This window comes from Dysidea avara, chromosome 5, assembly GCF_963678975.1.
Source record: "Dysidea avara chromosome 5, odDysAvar1.4, whole genome shotgun sequence".
In the NCBI taxonomy this organism is placed as follows: domain Eukaryota; kingdom Metazoa; phylum Porifera; class Demospongiae; order Dictyoceratida; family Dysideidae; genus Dysidea; species Dysidea avara.
In genome coordinates, this window is record NC_089276.1 from 7,299,422 (window position 1) to 7,321,482 (window position 22,061).

At 36.2% G+C, this 22,061-nt stretch overlaps 1 protein-coding gene across 2 annotated transcripts in view; it reads right to left on the bottom strand.

Annotated features, from left to right (window-relative positions):
* The window catches only part of LOC136255344 (neural cell adhesion molecule L1-like), a 69,249-nt gene that overhangs the window by 9,417 nt on the left and 37,771 nt on the right, over positions 1–22,061 (bottom strand). For both annotated transcript variants that reach the window (XM_066048082.1, XM_066048083.1), the window contains 14 exons: positions 19,014–19,259; positions 13,943–14,179; positions 12,556–12,852; positions 12,031–12,339; positions 11,653–11,955; positions 10,424–10,605; positions 8,753–8,870; positions 8,441–8,683; positions 5,267–5,359; positions 4,712–5,023; positions 4,308–4,628; positions 2,133–2,453; positions 672–786; positions 232–517 (listed from right to left, as the gene is read on the bottom strand). In XM_066048082.1, the coding sequence (XP_065904154.1) occupies positions 232–517; positions 672–786; positions 2,133–2,453; positions 4,308–4,628; positions 4,712–5,023; positions 5,267–5,359; positions 8,441–8,683; positions 8,753–8,870; positions 10,424–10,605; positions 11,653–11,955; positions 12,031–12,339; positions 12,556–12,852; positions 13,943–14,179; positions 19,014–19,259 (3,383 nt within the window). The remainder of the gene's footprint in view (positions 1–231; positions 518–671; positions 787–2,132; positions 2,454–4,307; positions 4,629–4,711; positions 5,024–5,266; positions 5,360–8,440; positions 8,684–8,752; positions 8,871–10,423; positions 10,606–11,652; positions 11,956–12,030; positions 12,340–12,555; positions 12,853–13,942; positions 14,180–19,013; positions 19,260–22,061) is intronic.

The following is a 22,061-nucleotide window of genomic DNA, read 5'->3' on the forward strand; positions in this document are numbered from 1 at the left end:
TTTGTGGTCCCTACTATACAGAACTATGATACATGCATACCCTAATTACTGAAACTGAGGTGAATATATCCTACTGAAAAAAAAAAAATTTGTAGTTGGATTGCACTGAAGGCACTTATGGGCTTGCTTAACCAATACTACCAAGGTACCAAGAAGGCATTGTGAAACTGATTTCTGATCAATTTTTGTGCAGCTTTCATAACCCTTACGTAATACTACACATATTTTTACCACACGTTCAGTTTCAGATTGTAGTCTAGCATAGTGGAACACTCCATATGAAGTTCTCTCAGATAATCTTCTGTTGACATATTCTGTTCCATCAGGTCCTACAGTGATCTCTCCACCACCAACAACAAATGTTAATGGTACATCTTCTATATTGTTCCACACTGCTGCAGTATAGACACCATTTCTCCCAGGATAAGGAGGTGGTAGCTGATCATTATTCCCAGTAATAATATCCCTTGGAGTGTTGTTAATCTCATCTCCAGATACTACCACAACTCCATACATGCTAAAACATAAAGCACTGTTACTATCCTAGGTATAATTTTGGTTGTAAATTATACAGATGTAATTAAAGTACTAGCAAGTCTTTACACAAAACTCCTATGTCATAATAACCACAATGCAATCACGCACACTAACAGTGTTATAAAGCAACTCACTTCAGCTCTCCAGTTTCAATTTGATGAGGTGGTGGTAGTACTACAGTGATAGTGGTAGCAGTAGGTGCACGAGGTGGAGATAATGTAGGAGGAGGTGTTATTGGAGCAGGAGGTGCTGCAATGAGTGCACTCAGTAACAAGCAACATAATTTCCATGACAATGGAAAACACATACACATGTGGTACCACAACTATAACAGAACATACACACAGATGCAGTACAAATGTTATGGGCCACTTATTCATTATATATTTCAGTGGTAAAATGAAGGTCTACATCTAAAGGGCCATATGTGACCGGGCCTGAGAAAATAGGGCATGTGGGCACATGATTTTTGCCTACTTTTTCGAAATTTTGTCACCCACAACTCTTTGTACCATTATGTTATGGCAATGTAATTTTCAGCTCTTGTTCAGCATTGAATTGGCTTTATGATGTAAGTTACAGAATATGAGTATTCTTTTGCAGTACTGAGATATTGCTTGTAGAGTGACGGGGTGTAGTTTGTGCCTACAGGCCCTGTTTTCGCAGGCCCGGTCACATATAATCATTTATTTGTTGACATTATATTCTTACAACGATTACCTTCTCAATAATCACTAAATTAATGTAGCAGACAGATGGTATATACGTAACCCAGTCTGGAAAAACCGGTCTTATCGCCTATTTAAAAGTATTGAGAAATGCCGGTTTTTAAGTATTTAGCGTGTTGTAGCTCACCAATGGTTGAAGCTATGTGTACCAAATTTTCACACGTTTTACACTAATTCCTTACCTTCCAAAGCATCCACTGTGCAAGTAGCCAACAACTAGGTCCCCCCCCATTTTAGATAGTTATTAAACTGAGGTTGACTGTATCAGGAAAGCTCCAAAAGGGGTGGGAGGTGGGGGGCTTGGAAGGCGGGCAAGATGATGTTCAAAATTCAAAAGGAAGGTGTAGGGATGAATTAGGTCACGTTTTGGGCCATTCAGGTATCAAAATTGGTTAAAATGAAAGGAAATTCACAGAAGAGGTACTTATTCAACACCACAGAGCTGTACAGCCACATACAGCCATCCCCAGGCTGACCATAGCTCCATTAAGGCCCCACACTGCACGTATGGATTACTACTGGGTTTGGGAAAAGCAGCCAGCAAAACCAGACCACTCAAGTCTAGCTGATTTTGATTGTAGAATTAGATAGGTTATTGATGTAGCTTTGTGTCCTGGGTGAAAAATCAAATCTGCTGACACGGGCTATAAGACAGACTGTGTCACATATATGAGAAAGAGAAGTTGTGGTAGCATCAAAGGACCATGATTGGAATGCCTTGAAATGATGATTATTTTTGTATGAGGTTGAGCTGGTAGTAGTTTGTAGTCACTCTCACTGTTGACACTTATCAAGATGTGCGTACGTGCATGAAGGTTTTCTCATAGCCCTACAAACATCAATCTAAATTATATTTAAGTGACTTACCAGTTGAGTTAGTTCTGGTGATGATCTCTGTTTCTATAGGAGCATTACTAACTCCTTCTCCTCTCACTGACACGTGAATGGCATAATTTGTGAAGGGGTCTAATCCAGACAGATTTAGACTGAGCATGTCCACAGATACTTCAACAACCATAAAGTCATCATTTAAAATGTTAGGTGACATTTGGATCATGGGTGGGTTGGCTCTGTGATATATGATATACTGTGTTAATTGACTGTTGGGATACTGAGGATGATTCCAGCTGATGTAAATTGATTCTGAGGAAGATGCCACAGCACCGAGGTCACGAATAGCTGTAGGTGCTGTAAATTTACCAATGAAGAAAATACATAGTACACTAATGTAACAATTCTAAAACTTGTGGATTGGTTTATTATTATTATTATTATTATTATTGATTAGCAAAACCCATTGGGTAAATCGCTAATGTACAAAAACAAAATTTTAGTGTCTATGCATTTTGCATACGGTTCTTGAAAGTAAGTAAGTCTATACTGTCAAGATCTTCCATATCTAAATTGTTCCAGTCTGATATTGATCTTGGTAAGAAAGAGTTACTATATCGATTTATCTAAACAACCAGTACAAATGTTTGTCAAAATTAATGTTTAGAATTGTCATTTTAATGATTGTTTTATATATTGGATAAAGTAATCAATCAAAGGTCACTATTTCAGCTGTGTCATACAATTACCCAATCACTGCTGGGTATACTGTAGCAATGGCTGGGGAATTTTGATCAAAGCGATGAATGGTATAGCTACAATAGCTATATAGCAGTGTAACAGTCACCAAGTATTGACCTTCAAATCATGTGATTTATCATTAGAATTAATGCTCTAACTATTGGAACTACTGTTTCGTGTTGATTGAGATAAGTACATCCCAAAACAGAATAGGAAAATATACTGTATGCTGTTGAGAATGGCCCTGCTAATACAGCAAAACATTTCAGCAATGTGCCTAGGATTTTTCAAAGGGGGTTTCCACTGGAAAGTAGATGGGAGAACAGCCCCCAGATGCTGATGACAACTTAATTCAAAAGCCAGTAGTCTGGCTGGTACATAATAAATTAATATACATAAACATATAAAATCAATTTTAGCCACTGAACTGACCTATATAATTATTTGCCTGATCTCACTCTCTCTCTCTCTCTCTCTCTCTCTCTCTCTCTCTCTCTCTCTCTCTCTCTCTCTCTCACACACACACACATGCACACGCACGCACGCACGCACACACACACACACACACACACTTTGTATCTTTGATGTAGTTGTATTGTAGTATTATATTAAAGAATATATAATTATACTGTAGCAGTTATAATTGTGTTGCCTCCTTCAATATCGTGCAGTAAAATATGTGTATAATATGACTTGTTCTAAAGCCAACAGATTAGCTACAGCTACAGGGTACCAGTTAATGTTACAATATACTTTACCCAGTATATCAAGAACTATGGTAATCAGTGACAGTGAGAGTACCTATGTAGTCTGGTTAAGAACCTAAGTAAATTGCCATATAGAATCACATACAAAGGACCATGTACATTTCATTTGCAAAAAAAAAAAATCTTAGCAGGCTATTGGGATATTGCTGCAGATGCAAGTTTGCAACTGAGAGGATTTTAAGTGTTACATGCAGTGACTGTTCTGTTAGAGTATTTCACTGACTGCTCTATTAGAGTATCTATATCTTGCAACTACATAACCATTTTTTTGGGGAGGGGCTGTGCCCTCACCACCTGCATGGATCTGCCACTATAATAGTGTAAATTGATGTATATACTAGGCTATGTTTTGTTTGCAAACAAATCAACAGCAGCACTATGGCCTGGGCTTGCTTGCTACTGACAATTTTAGTAAAGGTTTCCTTAAACCCCTGGAAACCCTCCTTGGCATGCCCCTGTGTTTCACTGCAGAATGGGGACATTCATGCAAATGAGTCATCATTCGAATCATCATCCAGGCTGTTACACCACCAAATACAAATAATGTCAATTGCATTTCCCAACTATTATTACTTGCCAATTATTCAGCATACATTGCACTGTATAGTAACTACACACCAGACTATGCACTAAAGTGATATTCAGTTGATCTACTGATGTGGTGTGGTATACACTTAAATACAACCTAGTATATGGATTGTACCTGAACTAGAAGTTTGATCCATAATTTGGACAGGTCCATTACTGATATTGTACTTTATATTAACAGTTGTGATGGTGATGGTATAGTTAGTATAGTAAAGAGCATTAGAGACATTGTAACTTCCTTGTCCTTGGCCCAACATGATACTAGATGAGCCATTATATAATGGTCCTATAGTATAAGCTGAAGAGAATGAGTAATACAAAATTTGATAATATGATCCATTATCTGGTGATGGAGGTGTCCAAGTGATAACATAAGACCCAGTATTGCCATTGAATGGAGTGAACTCTGTCTGTAAATCTACAACTGAATTTGGAGCTGAAAAAAGAAAACAATAATAATACACATGTAAGACTACATAATAGTGCATACTAACTGTAGCATTAGTTGACCAAACGTACCATCTTCATCAGTGGAGTTTACAGCTATTACAGGATTTCCTAGGCCTGCTCCAGTCCTTCCTCTCACCTCAACACTGTAGTTAGTATTAATAGATAAATCATTAATAGTGTACCACAGTGTATCAGGACCAGTGACGTTCACTCTCATTCCATTACTAACACAATCACCCACTGAGGTTGGGACATAACAGAGTTCATAACCAGAGAGGACACCTCGATCACATGATGATCTATCCCAAGTGATCACCAGGGTAGTTGAGTTACGAACCATCCCAGGATAGTTTACTGTGAGGTTATTGGGTGCCAGTGGAGCTGGAGAATTTAAAAAGTATACAAGTAGTAGCTATACAAGATAAATGATGTAGCATGCATATGTAATAGGGATCTCCATCTGGTATTTGAATGACTGTAAAGTTTGAAACATCATTAATATGTATGTTTTTAATGAACTCCTATAGAATGTTCCATTACTCTGATAGAACAACCATTAATGTTGCAGTTAAATTTTGCCTACAATACAGACATACAATTTTGAAATACTGGAAAGTTACTTACTGTCTTCTCTTGTTAAAAAAGTGCCATTCTCAAGAGGACCTTCACCAACAGAAGTGGCAGGAAATATTGAATATCTGTACTGTCTGTTGCCAACTAAAAATAAAACACATTAAATAATCATGTGATTGTCACATGATGTAATGGTGCTGTATTCCACAGTTCATCCACACAGATACATAAAAAAGGTTCAACACAGATTCTCTCAGACAGTACTAGGATACAGTAACATCGTATAAGAAATGACAGAGCAAACATGCAGCACAAAATGACAGCTATAGAATGTGAAGGGGAACAGAGCTCCAGATAAAAAGACCTTGCAGTGTTTTTTTATCATGGAAACTCTATCAATTGTATGCCCCAACTTTCATGGTATACACTATAGAAGTGTGTTTCATTTTTAACTTTGTTGTTTAGGTCACTCTAATTCCTATTCCTGCAAAACTATTTTTTCCAGTTTTAGCTAATCATTTTTATCATAGTTGTGCAACATTTCATGGACTAATGAGAGTAAGTGACATTCACATGATCAGTTATGTCTAAAGCCATGCTAAGATTCATGTAGGATATTATTACTGTAGATTCAAAGTGTCTCAGAATGTTCTAATACTTTATTTATAATAGAGATAAGTGATTAATGGATTGATTATTTAAACTCTCAGTACTCAGCAAAGCCGTTCTTCCATACTGGAGTACATATAATACACAGCAAACGAAACTACACTCAACAAATATACATAAATAACTATTACAACCATATTAAATTACAAAAAGGAACAAACAATTAAGACAAGTCATGTAGGTACTTGAGCAGACCGTCATGAAAATTAGCAATACCATCAAATAAATTAGGTGGCAGTGAATTCCACCACACTGTAGCCTGATGCTGAAAGAAGCGCTGACTAAAGTTCTTTTTGAATCGAAAAATGTCTGCAAGCCAAGATAAACATCTAGTTCTGTAGGAATGTTTACGACCAAAGTCTATTGGTGGCTGATACCCTCACCAAGATACATGGTGAGAATAGTTCGGTACTGTACAAACTCAGACATGGGAAGCCATCCAAGGTTTGCTCTATACTGTGACACATGGTCATACTTCCGCGTCATACGCACAGCTCTATTTTGCATACGTTGCAACCAAGACATAGAGTCCCTGTTAATAGCAGGTCCCCACACTGGTAAGCCATAAGTGTATCTTGAAAAAACTAGGGATTCTATCAACATCTTCACTATGGCGGAAGGTAAATACTTAACATGAGAGTTGATTAACATCAGATAATATGACATGCTCCCACAAATCTTTGAAATATGGGAGGACCATATTAGCCTGCTGTCAAAAGTTACTCCCAAGTATTTCTGTTTATCAATGACAGTTAGAGGAGTGTCATCATGTAGAATTGGAGGTTGCGGAACAGAAGGTTGCTTAATACTGAGAGATTGGTGAATGGCTTTGAGTGATCTTTTATTTGAAAATAGGGATGATATGGGCTAATATAATAACTTCAGAAATATCAGAAACTTTTTTGGTACTCTGGGTCAGTGGCCTTACGTACATCAAGTGAGTTCAGTTGGTTATGCATACTGTTACTGTAATTATTGATATTTTTAATATACAGTAGGTTGCAAAAAAAGTTTACATTTCGTAATTGTAATTACGGTGTGATTACTAAGTAATTACCATGTTTGCACTGTAATTACATTTTGGCCATAATCCGTAATTTTGCATAAAAGTAGTTTGTCACCAACCATATTTACAATATGTACCATTCTGCGTGGGAAGTTCAAAGGCACCGCCAGTGCCATAATTTGTATATTGCACTGCTGCAGACCGCAGCGAGTGCATTATAACTTGTTGTATAACTATATAATATTCATAGTTACCAATAGAGCATAACTCGTAATTACGCTACTACAGCGTAATTACAATTACGAAACGTAAACTTTTTTTTGCAGCCTACTGTAAGTGTGAGGGGTGAGGGCTTGGACCTTTATCAGGAAAGTTTTTTATGTACTGTGTAGGGAGCATGCTTGCAAGCAAAGCATTCTATCTTCTGAAAAAAAAGTGATAATGTACATGTAATCTCTCGTACAGGAACCAAACAAGTTTTCATGTATCAGTCACTTACCTGCCTTGACTGAATTAAAATATTTAATAATGAGTAATTTCACAAGACATTTGTGTTAAACCAATTTAGTGATATATGTACCTTCAAGTTAGTCGAATCTTCTTATTGTCTAAATCCTCTTTTATGATTTTTGCAACGTGCATATTACTGCATAAACAGTACTATATCTTGCACAAGCTTAATTTATCCACATTTAAGGAAACATATCATTAGTCAGATATAAAGGCTTTGCATATACAAAGGGAAAATAGCTGAAAACAGTGCAATGGTTGGTGTGAAAGAGATGTGATATCAACTGAGTATGACAGAATTGATTGCAGTGATATAAATTCATTTGCATTTATGTCAATATTTTTTAGCCTTATGACTAGTGCAGCTATTTATTGTCCACCTTTTAAAACCAAAAAGTTGCACCATTTCAATTTACCTGTACGGTGAAACCTCAATTAGTGGCCACCTGAGTAATGAGGCCACCTCATTATAGTGGCCAGGTCCAGCAAGTCCAAATATATTTTCTGTTATATTACATTAAATTAAATTTTTATTAATTTTTTGTTAATAGGGCCACCTCATTGTTAAGGCCACTGGCCACATACTACAGGACCAAACTGGTAAAACTAATACAATGTTCCCTCAGTAAAGAGGCCAGCTGAGTGCCCAGTCTGTCAAGGTATCACTGCAAAATGTGCTATACTCTTAAGTGCATGTTTTAACTACTGAAAGCTGTACCCATTATTTTGGCAGTATACATGTACTTCATGCTTTTCCAACCATTATGTCTCAAGTAATGCTGGAATAATTGGTACAGTGCATGTTCATACCTTTCTCTGTGATAAACTCAATCTACATAGTGTGTTTAGATCAATTGTAAATTGCTGTTACAGCAACTAGGCAGTTGCCGGTTTGTTGAAAACCTTGATAATAAGACCACTTTGTTTTATGACTGCATTAATGGGGTTTTTGATAATAGGAACACCTCAGTAATAGGGCCACTTATCATGGGTTCCATAGGTGGCCTTATTAACGAGGCTTCGCTGTACATTCTACTAACCCAGTCCAGTTAATGTAACCATAGTAGGGGGTTCACTGGTTCCACTAAAGTTTGCAAAGCTATTCATCACTTCAGAATCTGATGGATCATCCCCACAACCACCATCAAGTATTAGTTGAAATTCAACACGATAGTAACGAATAAATCCATTAGGATCTGATGGAGGGTCCCAGGATATCATCACAGCAATGGTATCATCAGTGACATTTGTGACTACCACATTCTGTACTGGATCACTGGGAACTAGAGCAATATATGTAACAGAACAAGTAACATCTACGTACATACAGTGTATAAAACAAGTAGACTCACTTGATTCATCAGTCATAATCATGGTGGTACCATTGACATCACTTTCCCCAACTTGGTTATTTGTTGTTACTGTAAATATGTACACCTCAAACTCATTCAGACCAGTGATGTTATGCTCCTATGCAAAAAGTCACCATTAGTTATTCCTATGATGTTGTATGCTACCAAAAAATTCCATCACCCTCAAAACACCATATACGTATACATACAAATGAAATTGCAAATTTAGCCTTACTGTACAAATAGCCAATAGCCAAGTTATCCATCATTTTAGATTATAGCTTTTTGTGACTTCAATGTATTGAGGGAGGCTCAATGTGAAAAGGGTTATTATGGAATGCACAGAGATGCATTAGGCTATGTATAGTGATTTAGAAATCAACACCATTCACCATGAGACATATATAAAACTTGCACATTACTCACAAAAATTGCACTATAGTAAAACCTCAGTGTAGTTTGTCATAAAAAAATTTGGCTGCTGCTAGCAATGATACAAGCACTGTGCATGCATACTGTTTTATCTTTATAGGTGTAGTTCCCTTAAAACTTAATTGTTAAAACCAAGTGTAGCTAGCTATATATACCTCTACTTCTTGGTTTATTTCAGTACCATCCATGACTCATTGAGCTACTAGCTACATTTTCCTTAACAGTAGCTAGCTATGTAGCTTGTAACTAGAAAGTATGTGCATGACTTACTGATACTTTTAAAAGATAAATATGTCTGAGATTAGCTAGCTGTTTTTTTGTTATTTTTTGCCTACCAACCGACCCAGTTTGTTGCAAAATAAATCTGAGCAACAACTTTTCAAATAGGTATACTAATGCATTCTCAGCCTTCATTAAAAAAATAGCACACATTGGCATAAGTTTTACACCATGCATTTACATTATGCAAAAAAAGAAATGATAATACATGTACAGTATAGCACCACCTATAGCCTTTCAGTAGCTTGTGCTGTTTTGTTGGCTCTTTGGTTTGTAATGCTTGTAAATATAGCAATGAGTGCTGTTACTGTAACAGTTGACTAAGAGAAATGGCACTTCCCAATGTACACATGGCAGCTTGGAAGGTATTAATTAAGGCTGCAAATATTTAAAAAATTAACTACATCAAGAGTTCAAACAATTAATTTATGAAGTCATGCCATTTAATAGATCACTACTGTATAACTAAATTACTGTTAGCTGTATGTGCCTCTAATATACAAGGCAAAACATGGAGAGCCCTCCATGTGTGATATACTATTTTATGTATACATGTTTAGTGGTTGAATAAGGTGTTTGAGCAAATTTTATGTGAATCCAGTAATCCAGTCCAGTAATCCAGTCCAGTAGTCCAGTCCAGTAAATAGTTAGGCTATGTTATTTAAGGCTTAAAAATATAACCAAACTGTTAATAGTATAGGTCTTCATTCAATAGCAGCATGAAGCTGCATAGCCATCTCCATGAATTAGCAAGAGCTCTATCACAGCTCAGATTGCTCATAGAGCTCTCCAAGCAGCTGCAAAAGCAGACTACTTAACTCTGGTAAATTGTGATGGTAAAGGAAAAATTTGAGAGTGTATTTCGTGGTGTTTATGCAAACCAACTGTCATCCATTACATGTTCCTTTACTTGCCCATTAACTAAATACAGTATTGGTAATTACACATGCAATTACATACCATTTCTGTCACATTAATAATCATCATGTAGACATTAGATGTGCTATCATACTGTCGATAGTAGATGTTGTATGATAATATGATCCCATTTTGTTCTCTAGCCATGACTGGACCCCAACTGAGTTCCACTGTAGTAGGATCAATATTCGTTGCATTTAGATCAGTTACATTACCAGTGGGAACTATTGGACCAGATAAAAGTACATGTATAATTACATATATTAAGAATGTATGAATTTATGTGATTGGATATTGGAAAGCAAGTCAGAGTATGTACATAGGCAATTGATGCTTTTAAATTAATGTGTTAAAACTTTACAGTGTGTCAATTCACAAGCCCTGGCAACAAGATGGAACTTTTATTAGTACAGATGATTAGGTACCAGCCTATTATGCTGGCATAATTTTGCACATAATAGGTGCCTGAAAGCATCAAGCATAATGCTAGCATAATAGGCAGAATAATTGTCATACTGTAAGCAAAAATGCATGCCACAGAAAAAGGTTGACTTGCAATAACAGAACAGTCGATGCCACTCATAAGGCATTAAGCAGATATTTGACATGACTGTTATTATAGTTTACCATGTAGCCAAATTCTTAATGTACAACGAGTACATTTTAGTTGTTCATAAGCCAAAGTTTATCATTATCCATTACAACGTAACAAAACATGGGAACTGTAGCAAAAAGTTTGAGCTTAATTATGAGCATAATAGGCAAAAGTTTTTAGCACTGCAGCATAACATAATAGGCAAAATTAAAAGCATAATAGGTTGGTGCCTACAAATAATGCCTTTAAAGTTTCTCACCATTTTAGATATTATTTGTTGAGGTTGGCTCTATTATAAGTCATCACATGCAGTTGCAAGGTGGAAGCAGCTGTATAGGCTTCATATCATTTTAACTAGTTCAGTGTGGAAATTGTTTAGTTTAATAGTAAAGCACCTATGGTGGTCACTTTTATTACAAATTTGGTTACATATATGTATCGTATCAACATATTTTAAGCAAAACTATATACAAAACTAACATCACACTTGTGCCACTTACAATTATGATCCAATTATAACACACATTATCATAATTATTTGGGTTCCATTAACTGGCGTTCGCATTTTATAGCAGTTTTTGTAAGTGTGAGAAAAGAGGAAGAAAAATAATAATAAGAAAAAAAATGAAGAAGTTCCATTAACTCAATTAACATGATAAACTTATTATACACTTACCATCTGGTAATGTTTGTACATTCATAGGTGAACTGTAAGGACCAGCTCCTGCTGCAGTATGGGCTCTCACTTCTATAGTGTAGTTACCAAACTCCTCTAAGTCTTCTATTAACAAACTGGTATCATCTCCCATTGTAGTGTTGAGTGTTAGTGATCTATCTTCATTAAAGTCTGAAGTGTTGTAGCGTACTTCATAATGTGTGATAACCCCATGATGATCTTGACATGCTAACTCATTCCATGTTACATTAATAGTTGTAGTAGTTGGGACTGGAGTAGCCACCATTGGAGCAGTAGCAGGAGCTGAGAAAAAATGGTTGAAATAGCAAAATGAAAATACCTTTGAATCTCACATATATACTAGCTACCATACTATACCTTCCTCCATTGTTCTAACACTAACTGGTACACTGGGTACACTGGGACAAATATCATTGATGGCAATCACAATAAAATTATAATTCTCCCCAGGATGAAGGTCAGTGATCATGGTTTGTTTCTCCATACTAGTCACTGTCACATCTTGTGGTTGATCATTAGGTGCCATTACCAGACAATCAGGATTCTGGTAGGTGGTATTGTAGCCAGTAACTGGAGCATTATTGTCATGTGGTTCAGTCCAGTTAATGAAGAGACCACGTGAAGTAACATTTAAAAACTGAACATTGATGGGTTGATCAGGACAATCTGCAACACAATATAATACACATGAAAGAAACAAAGTATACCAATACAATATAATAGATGCCAAAAGTTGAAGTAGTGATAATTTAACTGATAACCCTGAAATGGGTTAGCATGATAATTCAATCAATGTTGTTTTTGGTATAAAGATATGTCATTCTTTGAGTTGAAACCGAAATCCATAAAAATAAGTAAAAGGTTGAACTAAGCTTTGCTAACCTTGTACAATAATTGTAGCATTCTCTATGTCAGCACCTACTACATTAGTAGCCACACACTGGTATAGCCCTGTATCACTAGTAGTAGCATTAGTGACAGTGATAACACTACTATTAGATCGTAGTTCATCTGTTGGTATAATTGAGATCACCGATGGGTCTCTGATGGTATAGGATGTGCCATTCTGTCTCCATTCTATAGTAGGAACTGGATAACCTGTGGCATTACATGTTAGCATGAATGATTGTCCAGCTGTGACATTCTGTGTCTGTGGACTATCCACTATCACTGCAGCCACTAAAAAGACAATTACAACAGTAATAATATCAGGCTCCAATAACACAGCTTATACATGTAACTATATAAACTCTAATTAAGAAAATAACTGACTATGATAGTAAATAAAAGTGCTAAATTGCAGAAAATATTATGATGCCACTTTCATCCAATACAATAGATAAAGATGTGCTGCCCATTGTGTGTTGTCAGACTACCACCAAACAAGCACCCTGTCAGCCATGATCAACTCACTTAACTTGCAATCCATCAGCAGGCAGCAGCATGAGGAATTACATTTAATGTTTTTCAAGATTGTTTACAAGCTTGTTGAATTACCCATACCACATTAACACCTAGAGTCAACCGTGGAAACAGCATCAATTTGTAATGCCTTCAATCACCATGGACCCCTACACGTTTAGTTTCTTCCCAAGATCAATCAGCAAATGGAACAAATTACCCCTTGTGATTGCTCTGTAGAGCATGCTAAAATCATTAACTGAAACTATTTAATATATTGTATTTAGGGACCAGCCGATTGAGGACAGTGCTAAAATAATAGTCAGAATACTTGTGCCATACTGTAAATACTTGCTTGTGTCAAAATACAAATCACAGAAATATTGATATACTCTAATAGAACATTCAGTAATTCTAATAGAAGAATCAGGCAGCTGACTGTTCTATTAGAGTATGTCGATCTTTTCTCTGAAATGCATTTTGACAAGCAAAGATCTATATAGTCTTTACTTCAACCACTTATTATTTACTCATAAAGTGCACATTTATTAGCAAACATAGGAACTGAGGCATAAAGGTGAGCATAATTTTGAGCAAAATTTTTAATCACTGCTCAAAAGCATAATAGGTATAATAAAGGCATAATCAGCAGGTCCCTAATTGTATTACACTCATTTATGAGATTTACAATTAATATGATAGTAATAATAATGATAATACACACACATTTTCACAAAAACCATTTCAGGAAACCAAGTGTGTGCCCACAGCCAGCTGATAGCCAGCTGTGGGCGCATTCCTGGCTATGGTGAATCCTACTATTAAGTACTGCCAAACTGTACTAGCCATACATATATAGTATATTTACCATTAATAGTGGTCATGATAGTGGTATCACCAGCATTATTAGTGATGGTACACTGATAGTCACCACCATCTGATGGGTCTGTACTGTCCAGTATCAGTTCCTGCATAGAAGACACTACTGAATTGTCCCTTAGTTGTAACCACTCATAGGTATTGCCAGGACCACCATCAGCATAACATGTATAGGTGACCATATTGATGACTACTACTTCAGTAATTGTAGCATTGTATGGAGAAACTGTAGAAGAATAGAACGCATCCAAAATATACACAGCCTAGCAGCAACATAACTCATTAGTATCACCATAATTTATTTTGATAAGTTATTATAAGGAGTGGATCCAGGATTTCTGGGGTATAGACCCTAAATGCGGATATAGAGATTAGTGCTATTGGTAATTTTCATGATCCAATTCTAGACTGTGTGTGACTCACAATTGTAGCATGCAAAAAACAGTTATGACTCATTAAATCTTTGATTTACTAAGTCTACTGTATATATATTTCACTTGTGTTTACTAGGAATCTTTTAATCAGGTGCATGCTCCACAGCTGGTCAAAGGCTGGCTGCAGGGAGTGCACTTGTTTACTGTTATTGTAATTGATTTGGGGAAAAATGCAAGTGTGTCTGTGTGTCTGTGAATGTATGTATGTCTGTGACTGTGTCCTTCCACCCATGTGAGCAAAACTTTTGTGTAAAGGTAGCCTATAATAAATGAAGACTGTACAACACCAGTATTAATAGGTAAGCTTTCACTCTGTGGCGGATTATCAGTTTGTTTCAGCTTGAAATATGTGCAAAGTGAATTACTGAAGACATTATAAATGCCTTTTACTATTGGCTAGCTACATGAGCATAAAACTTGTAGCTGCTACTGAATTTGTTGCGAGACATTTAGAGGATAGAAACGTATGTACCTGTTCAGAAGTTTGCTCATGTTAATAATCTATTTTATCAATGGATAAAATGACAATACAGAGAGTACAGCCCAAGAAGTTTCAGCCGATTCTGATATGGCATACTTATTCTTAATCAAGTACAGAGACTACAAAATTCTAACTCAGAGCAAATATAAGTACAGTATAAAATCATAAAAGAAGTGCAAGACAAAGACTTGAAGAAGACAGTGTCATCAATTATCACCAACCTGGATAATCATAAGACTACTGGAGCTGATGGTCTTCCAGCTCAATTCATCAGAGATTCTGATATGGTGAGAATTATCAATGTATTACTCAAGAAATGTATTGAGTGTTCCTTGGTCCCTTTTTAGTGGACGTAACCAAAAATGAGCATTAATTTTTATGCATTTTATGATAAAATTATGAAACTTTCCACACAAATTGTGCTCCTCCCGTGACATATGTTTTTTGATATAGTGCCATCATGGATTTGACCTTTGGTGACCTTTACAGCAATTTTTTCATTGAGAATTAATCATTTTTGTCTTCATCTCCCTGAGGCATTATTTTACACTGTTAAAACATGGTATCAAAATAAAGGTGTTGATCTAAGAACTATATTACTTTTGTTTGAAGTTAGTATCTCATTCCACTACAACGTTAATTATGATCATTTTTATAGGTCATGAAACCCTTTCCCCTTGGAATGCAAATAACGGTCAAGTAATTCATAGAATTTCATGGCTAATATAAATGATCATAACTTTGGAATGCAATCACCTATCAGGGCGTACGCAGGAATTTTGAAAAGGGGTTTCCACTACAGCTAAGTGACTGTTATATTAGAGTAGTTTATATTACCTGACTGCTTTATTAGAGTATCTCGAGCTTTTCACCAAAATCATAATTCAGAATCAGAACAATGCTGCAAGTGTTGCTATCATGGTAGAAACTATTATTTAAAAAGTTTAAAATGTGTCCTGTTCCATGACAGATTTCAGATTCTGGAAACCTGAAGCTTCAATTTCTTAGTGTTTCAAGTACTGTGTAAAATCCAATGGGGTTTCAAACCCCTGGAAACCCCCTCGGTACACCCCTGCCTATTGACTTCAAATAAAAGCCAAGTAGTTCATTTTAGCAGCACCTTTAATTTGAAACTGTGGAGAATGATGCATCATAAGTCAAAAAATGATGAATTTTCAATACAAAAATGGCTGTAAAGATCACTAAAGGTCAAATATGTAATGGAACTATATCAAAGAATATATGTCACAAGGAGTACAACTTAGGTTCATAATTGTATCAAAAAGTGCACAATTGTTGCACTATGATGCTCTACCGTACTGTGACTCTGAGTGTGACTCCTATCCCCAAGTGTAACTTTGTAAGTAGTGTACTAGTTTGTCTCAATTTTGACCAATTTCTGTGTCACCAAGGTATTAGAATATGTTTTACACAATCAAATAGCTTTACACCTTGATAAATGATCTACTTTTTGCTCACCGTTCACCAATCAGGATTTCATTCTGGTTATTCCACACAGGATGTGTTATTTAGAGGTGTGCGATTATCTAGATATATCCGATTACCGTGATATTGTAAGACTTAAGGATGACAGGTTTATTTACCTAGATAATAGTGAACTTCTGTAAATTATTCGTATACCAAAGAATATCTGATGGTGTACACACCTCTTGAGGGCTCCAACTCTCCTACTACTTGGAAACATTGTTATAACTAACATTTTTCACTTTTTTGTGCTCTTAAAATTGCAATTTTCTCACTTTATTGGTTAAAATATTGACAGTTAAATACAACAAATAATTGTTTTAATTATCGAGATATGTTAGATAATCGAGATAAGTTTTTAAAAAAATATTGAGATATGTCTAAATTTGTCATCACACACCTCTAGTGTTCACTGTTATTGTATGTTATTATTGATGAGAGCAAATATACTGGTGCTGTATTTTTAGATCTAGTCAAGGCATTTGATTCCGTCAACTATGAAATTTTACATTATGTGTGCCCCAAGGACCCCTTGATTTTTGCTTTGTGCATTAATGACCTGTCAATTGTCATCAAACATTCATTATGTATGCTGATGGTGCTGAATTGCACTGTAGCCATTCAGACTTGAGACATTCTTGCAGTCTGATTTGAATGCTGTGGCTTGTGGGCTGTGCAGTTCTCGACTGAGTTTAAACACTGTCAAATCCAATTCAATGTCAACAGAAAATTGTAAATTAAGTGCTTAATGTTTTGGTTTACTGGCTCAAGTAGATTCTGTTCGATACCTAGGAGTAATAATTGACCCTACACTGTGCTGGACCTTACACATCTCTAATATGGTCTCTAAAGTAAGATCTTGAATTGCCTCCATTCTTTGCTATGGGTCACTACCACCAGTAGTTTTCTGTGTATTTTTTACTGCTTTGTGACGCCTTTACTTGATTATTGTGACATTGTTTGGTGACTAGTATAACTAAAAGAGTGCATTCCATGTTTGCTAAGAAAATGCCATCATCTATTGCCTCCATTATCCTTTACTTTAAAGAGCATTGATGATACCATGCCACTATTTAAGTTTTTAATACCATGCACAAATTTTCTCCATCATATTTACAAGATATTTTTGATACTCTTAAGGTGTGACTGGTCATGTTGGCCGTAATGTCAATCATCTCTTTATTCTCAGTGTGTATACGGGAAAAGGTCCTTATATTATCATGGGTGTGCTCTGTGGCAATCAACTGTTGTGGAGGCTACCTACTTGTATTGGCATTAATATAAATTCTTTGTATTTGCTTTGTGTGTGTGTGTGTGTGTGTGTGTGTGTGTGTGTGTGTGTGTGTGTGTGTGTGTGTGTGTGTGTGTGTGTGTGTGTGTGTGTGTGTGTGTGTGTGTGTGTGTGTGCATATTTAATATCAGTGTTGTATCTATAGTTATGTTTGTGTGTTGTGCTTTTCTCCTTTTGCTCACAGGGCTCCACTGAAAATTAGCATTGGGTCACTGGGTGGACTCCCCATTCAAAAATTATAATTACAACATAGCATAATCTAGCGTCGAAAGAATAATAAATTTCTTCAAGGTGAAGTGGGATGTTTCCTGTACTCATGTGAATGAAAATTAAGGGCAGCCTTGAAACTTTCTCTAAACAATTATAAAACATGATATGTGACCCGGTCTGCGAAAAGGGCTCTTATAGCCTTTCCAATTGCATATATATGGTAACCCATAACTTGACTGGTGAATATGGTACAAGCCTACAATTTGGTCACTCAACAACCCCAACCTGGCAGTAGCTGTGGGTGTAATTACATGGTGATAGCTTTAGTAGATTAGGAGTTATGATTAGCCAAACATGGATAATTGGAAAGGCTATAAGAGCCCTTTTCACAGACCGGGTCACATATACACAGTTACTTTTGTGAATAATTTGTACAAATTATGCTTCCTTAGCAACATAATTACTTTATTATAAATAATTTATAAGTTACAAAATAATTCATGAATTACAAAATTGACAAATTACTAATTATCCAGCTAAATTATAGCACAGTACTGCATTATGTTTCCTATTTGGATAGTATTAACTGCATTGGTACCTGTGTTTAAAAATACAGCATCAACTTGTAATCAGAATGTAGCTACTTGGAGGATTTATAATTTTGGTGACTGCATGTGTGTTCTGGAATTTTGAGAGATCTTGTATATATGAATATTTGTGAAGGATAGGATGTTGGGGACAGGAACATGCACCCCTACTGGATTTGTTATTAGTTTGTGCTTGAAAGACTAACGGACATGTACAGTGTAAGTATGTTATAAAGATGATCAATGGTGTAAAGCACCAGATGGTATACAGGTATATAATGTACTTCAGTAAAAAACTATTTTTATAGAGCAGATTTATTACATTGAAACATATGCTAGCAGCTGCAGGTGACCGTGCATTAGATAAAAGTCTCCTATACATGCAGCTATTGCACTTTTCTCCATAGATATGAGTTTGCTCTTTTATATCTGTTTTATTATTACATACCTATTATAATGGGTTCACCAGTGTGAGCATTTGTACTCTTTTATTTAAAAGGTAACTTTGAATTTGTCCACAAAAGTTTTATTCCTGTGCAATACATGTCTATCTAGTATATGTACAGGCATACCAGTAACTGTAGTGGTAGCAGTATCACTTCCAGCAGCATTACTAACTATACACTGATACACTCCACCATCAGAACCAGTCACCATTGGAATTGATAACACAGAATCATTAGAGATGACCACTCCTTGTCTCCTCCACTCAAACAAATTGTTGGGACCTCCTTGAGCAGTGCATGTTATTTCCACTGTGGAGTTTACAGTAGTTAGGATGTTCGATGGTGATATAAAAACACTTCCTCTAGGTGATACTAAAATGTAACACAGTTTACTACATACACAATGTTGTGCATAGTTATAGTCAGTTTGAATTCACCTGGCCTGCCACAAAGAGAAACTCACTCTCATGGTTATGTACTGGCGCACCTAAATTGTCCATACTAAATGTATGACATACAGTAATTTAAAGCCTCATAACTCGCTTGTATCAAAGTGCTTTTTGGATAGAAATCTGTGGCATTTTAACAGCTTCACATTGGTTCATGTAATAAGAGTTATTAGAACAATGGGCCAGTTGAATGCAAACTGACTAGTGTTGTGACTACAAACCAATACAATTATACAGTAGGACCTCCATTATTTGAACACCTGTGTGCCAGCTGAATCACAAAAGTGTTCAGATAAGTGAATTTGTGAAGCCCATTGATTTATATACAGAGCTCTGTTGAACTACTCTAATAGAACTTACACCTGTGACAAAATACTCTAATAGAACATACACCTGTTGACGAAATGTCCTAATAGAACAGTCACCGCTACTGTTCAGATAATCCAGGGTTCGGATAATCGAGGTCCTACTGTACTATAAACAATCCTTTCACCAACTACTGATATATATTATACCAAGTACACACAAAGTAACTTTAGTTGGTTACTATGGATGCTGATTTAAAAATTATAACTGTAAATGTATTAATTAAATTATTTATTCAAATGTGCATCGTTCTTTTTTTCATTTTCTTCGTCATCGCATCGCTCCCATTGAAGCGATTTTCTTTCAACCATGAAGTCGTATTGTAAAAAGGCTGCGGCTATCAGGTACATTTAATTTCGCTAAGAATTGTTCGTTGGTTTATGAGATCGCTTTTGTGCTCTTTGAAATTCAAACTTGCCGCCATGACGTTGAGATGTGAGGCGCCCGCCTCGGCCAAACCCAAACAGTGTGAAAGTGGTTACTGGTTAGCCATAGCGAGCGCTGGCTGATTTCATTGTGCTGTCAACTCTTGGTTTAATTGTGAGTCCAGTCACTGATTTGTTTTAAATTCGCCACGGTATGCCTGCACTGAATCGTTATAGCTTGACTCCGCCCATGCAGGGCCGTACATAGCTGTTTCATACCCACTGTAGTGATATAGTTGGAAGTAATTTACTGCTACATTACCCGTGCACGTCTTTAATCCCGCCCCAGCCCTTCAGTGCCTGTGAAACTTCAGTGTTCACTTAAAAAGCCAGCATCAGCGCATCACCTTTCAGTAACCCACAATTATAGACCGAAACTCTTTAATGATAGCATGAATGTACTGTAATAGTAAACGATTACATTATAATGATCCCATAAAATTTAAAAAAATGACTACAATAGCACAAGAAGCCAGATACGCTAGCGTTTGGCTATGAATTACCACCAAGAGTTCATAATATAGTAGTGGGGTCTTGGTAGCTACCACATATTAATTTTTCGCCACCATTTGCGTGATTTGTCCATTGACCATAAACTCACCCGCCAACAGTCACAACATCAGTATCCACCCTGCATATACAGAAAGGGATACAGTATGGTAAGGCACAGCAACTAAAACCATGTAATCATATAGTCAGACTAACATGTCAACAAATACTTAATTCCACTATTATGATTATTGTGAAAGTGAGCATCCCACATAGCCATTCTCAAGATGTATTCAGCATACTGCAGCAGTTGATGACCAATTTTGGAATATATTACTTGACTTGTTTTGTGGTTCTCACCTACATTGTTGACATAACAATTTTTGTTGCTAGGAGACATATAAACTAGGAGGGACTAATGGTTATAGCATAATGGTAAACAAGTTACACAACAGCAAAGGAAATTTTAATTAAACTAGCAGTGATTGGATAGTTGATAGATAAAAGTAGAAGACAATTTGTAGTATTTCCAGTCCTGATTGTTTGAGAACAAGCACATTAGCTGCTATAAGCATGAAAAAAGCAAGACAGACTAAATTTTAACATGTAAACTCATTATGCACCTACCAATGTGTTCCCCCCTTGGATGTAATGCCTGTAAGTGGGGCTTTACAAGGCGAATTGACATGAAACTGCTGCTTCACTATGGGGTATTTGACAATCATTCATTAAACACCCAAGTATTTTTTCTACGCTGTCAAATCCCCCACACTGCAACTGGAGCCAATGGTGGGGATTTGACACAATAGGTTTGTCCTACCATGGGGCATTTAACATTCGGTTGTGCCCACTATAGCCCTATATATGCCCGAGGGGGAGGGGGGGTTATAGTCCAGTCATTTTAGCCAAAAAAATGGGTCAACCTTTAACTAATTGCAACAAAAACAGTTTCAACTGTTTCTGGTACAGAAAAGTGTGCTCTACAACATATTAAAAGTCTCGGTGAGTCTTGTGAGGGGAAAGTGCTTTTTTGTGACCTTTTATGGCCAGTTTTAGTGATTTTCAGTTCTTTTCATCTGTGCATTATCAAAACCACTCAAATTGGGTATAAAATGATTGGTCTTACCATAAGGAACAATGTGATACTTTTTGGTGTCCATAGCTTAATCTGTTCAAAAGTTATAACCATTTTACCTGTCACTTTAGTCCTGCCCACGCATATAATTGAATTTTGTTTAAAGCAATTTCTTTCTGGATTAATGATACTTTAACTATGGCAGGAGACACATTTTCACAACAGAGGGTCATGATGAAACCTTAGATGTATTTGTTGCCATGGAAATGCATAAGTACATACTTTTGTACAGTTATTGTAATTATTGTAAGATATGAACAATTCTTAAGATGATATGCATTACAGAAGATGTACACAACTGAGTTGGTGC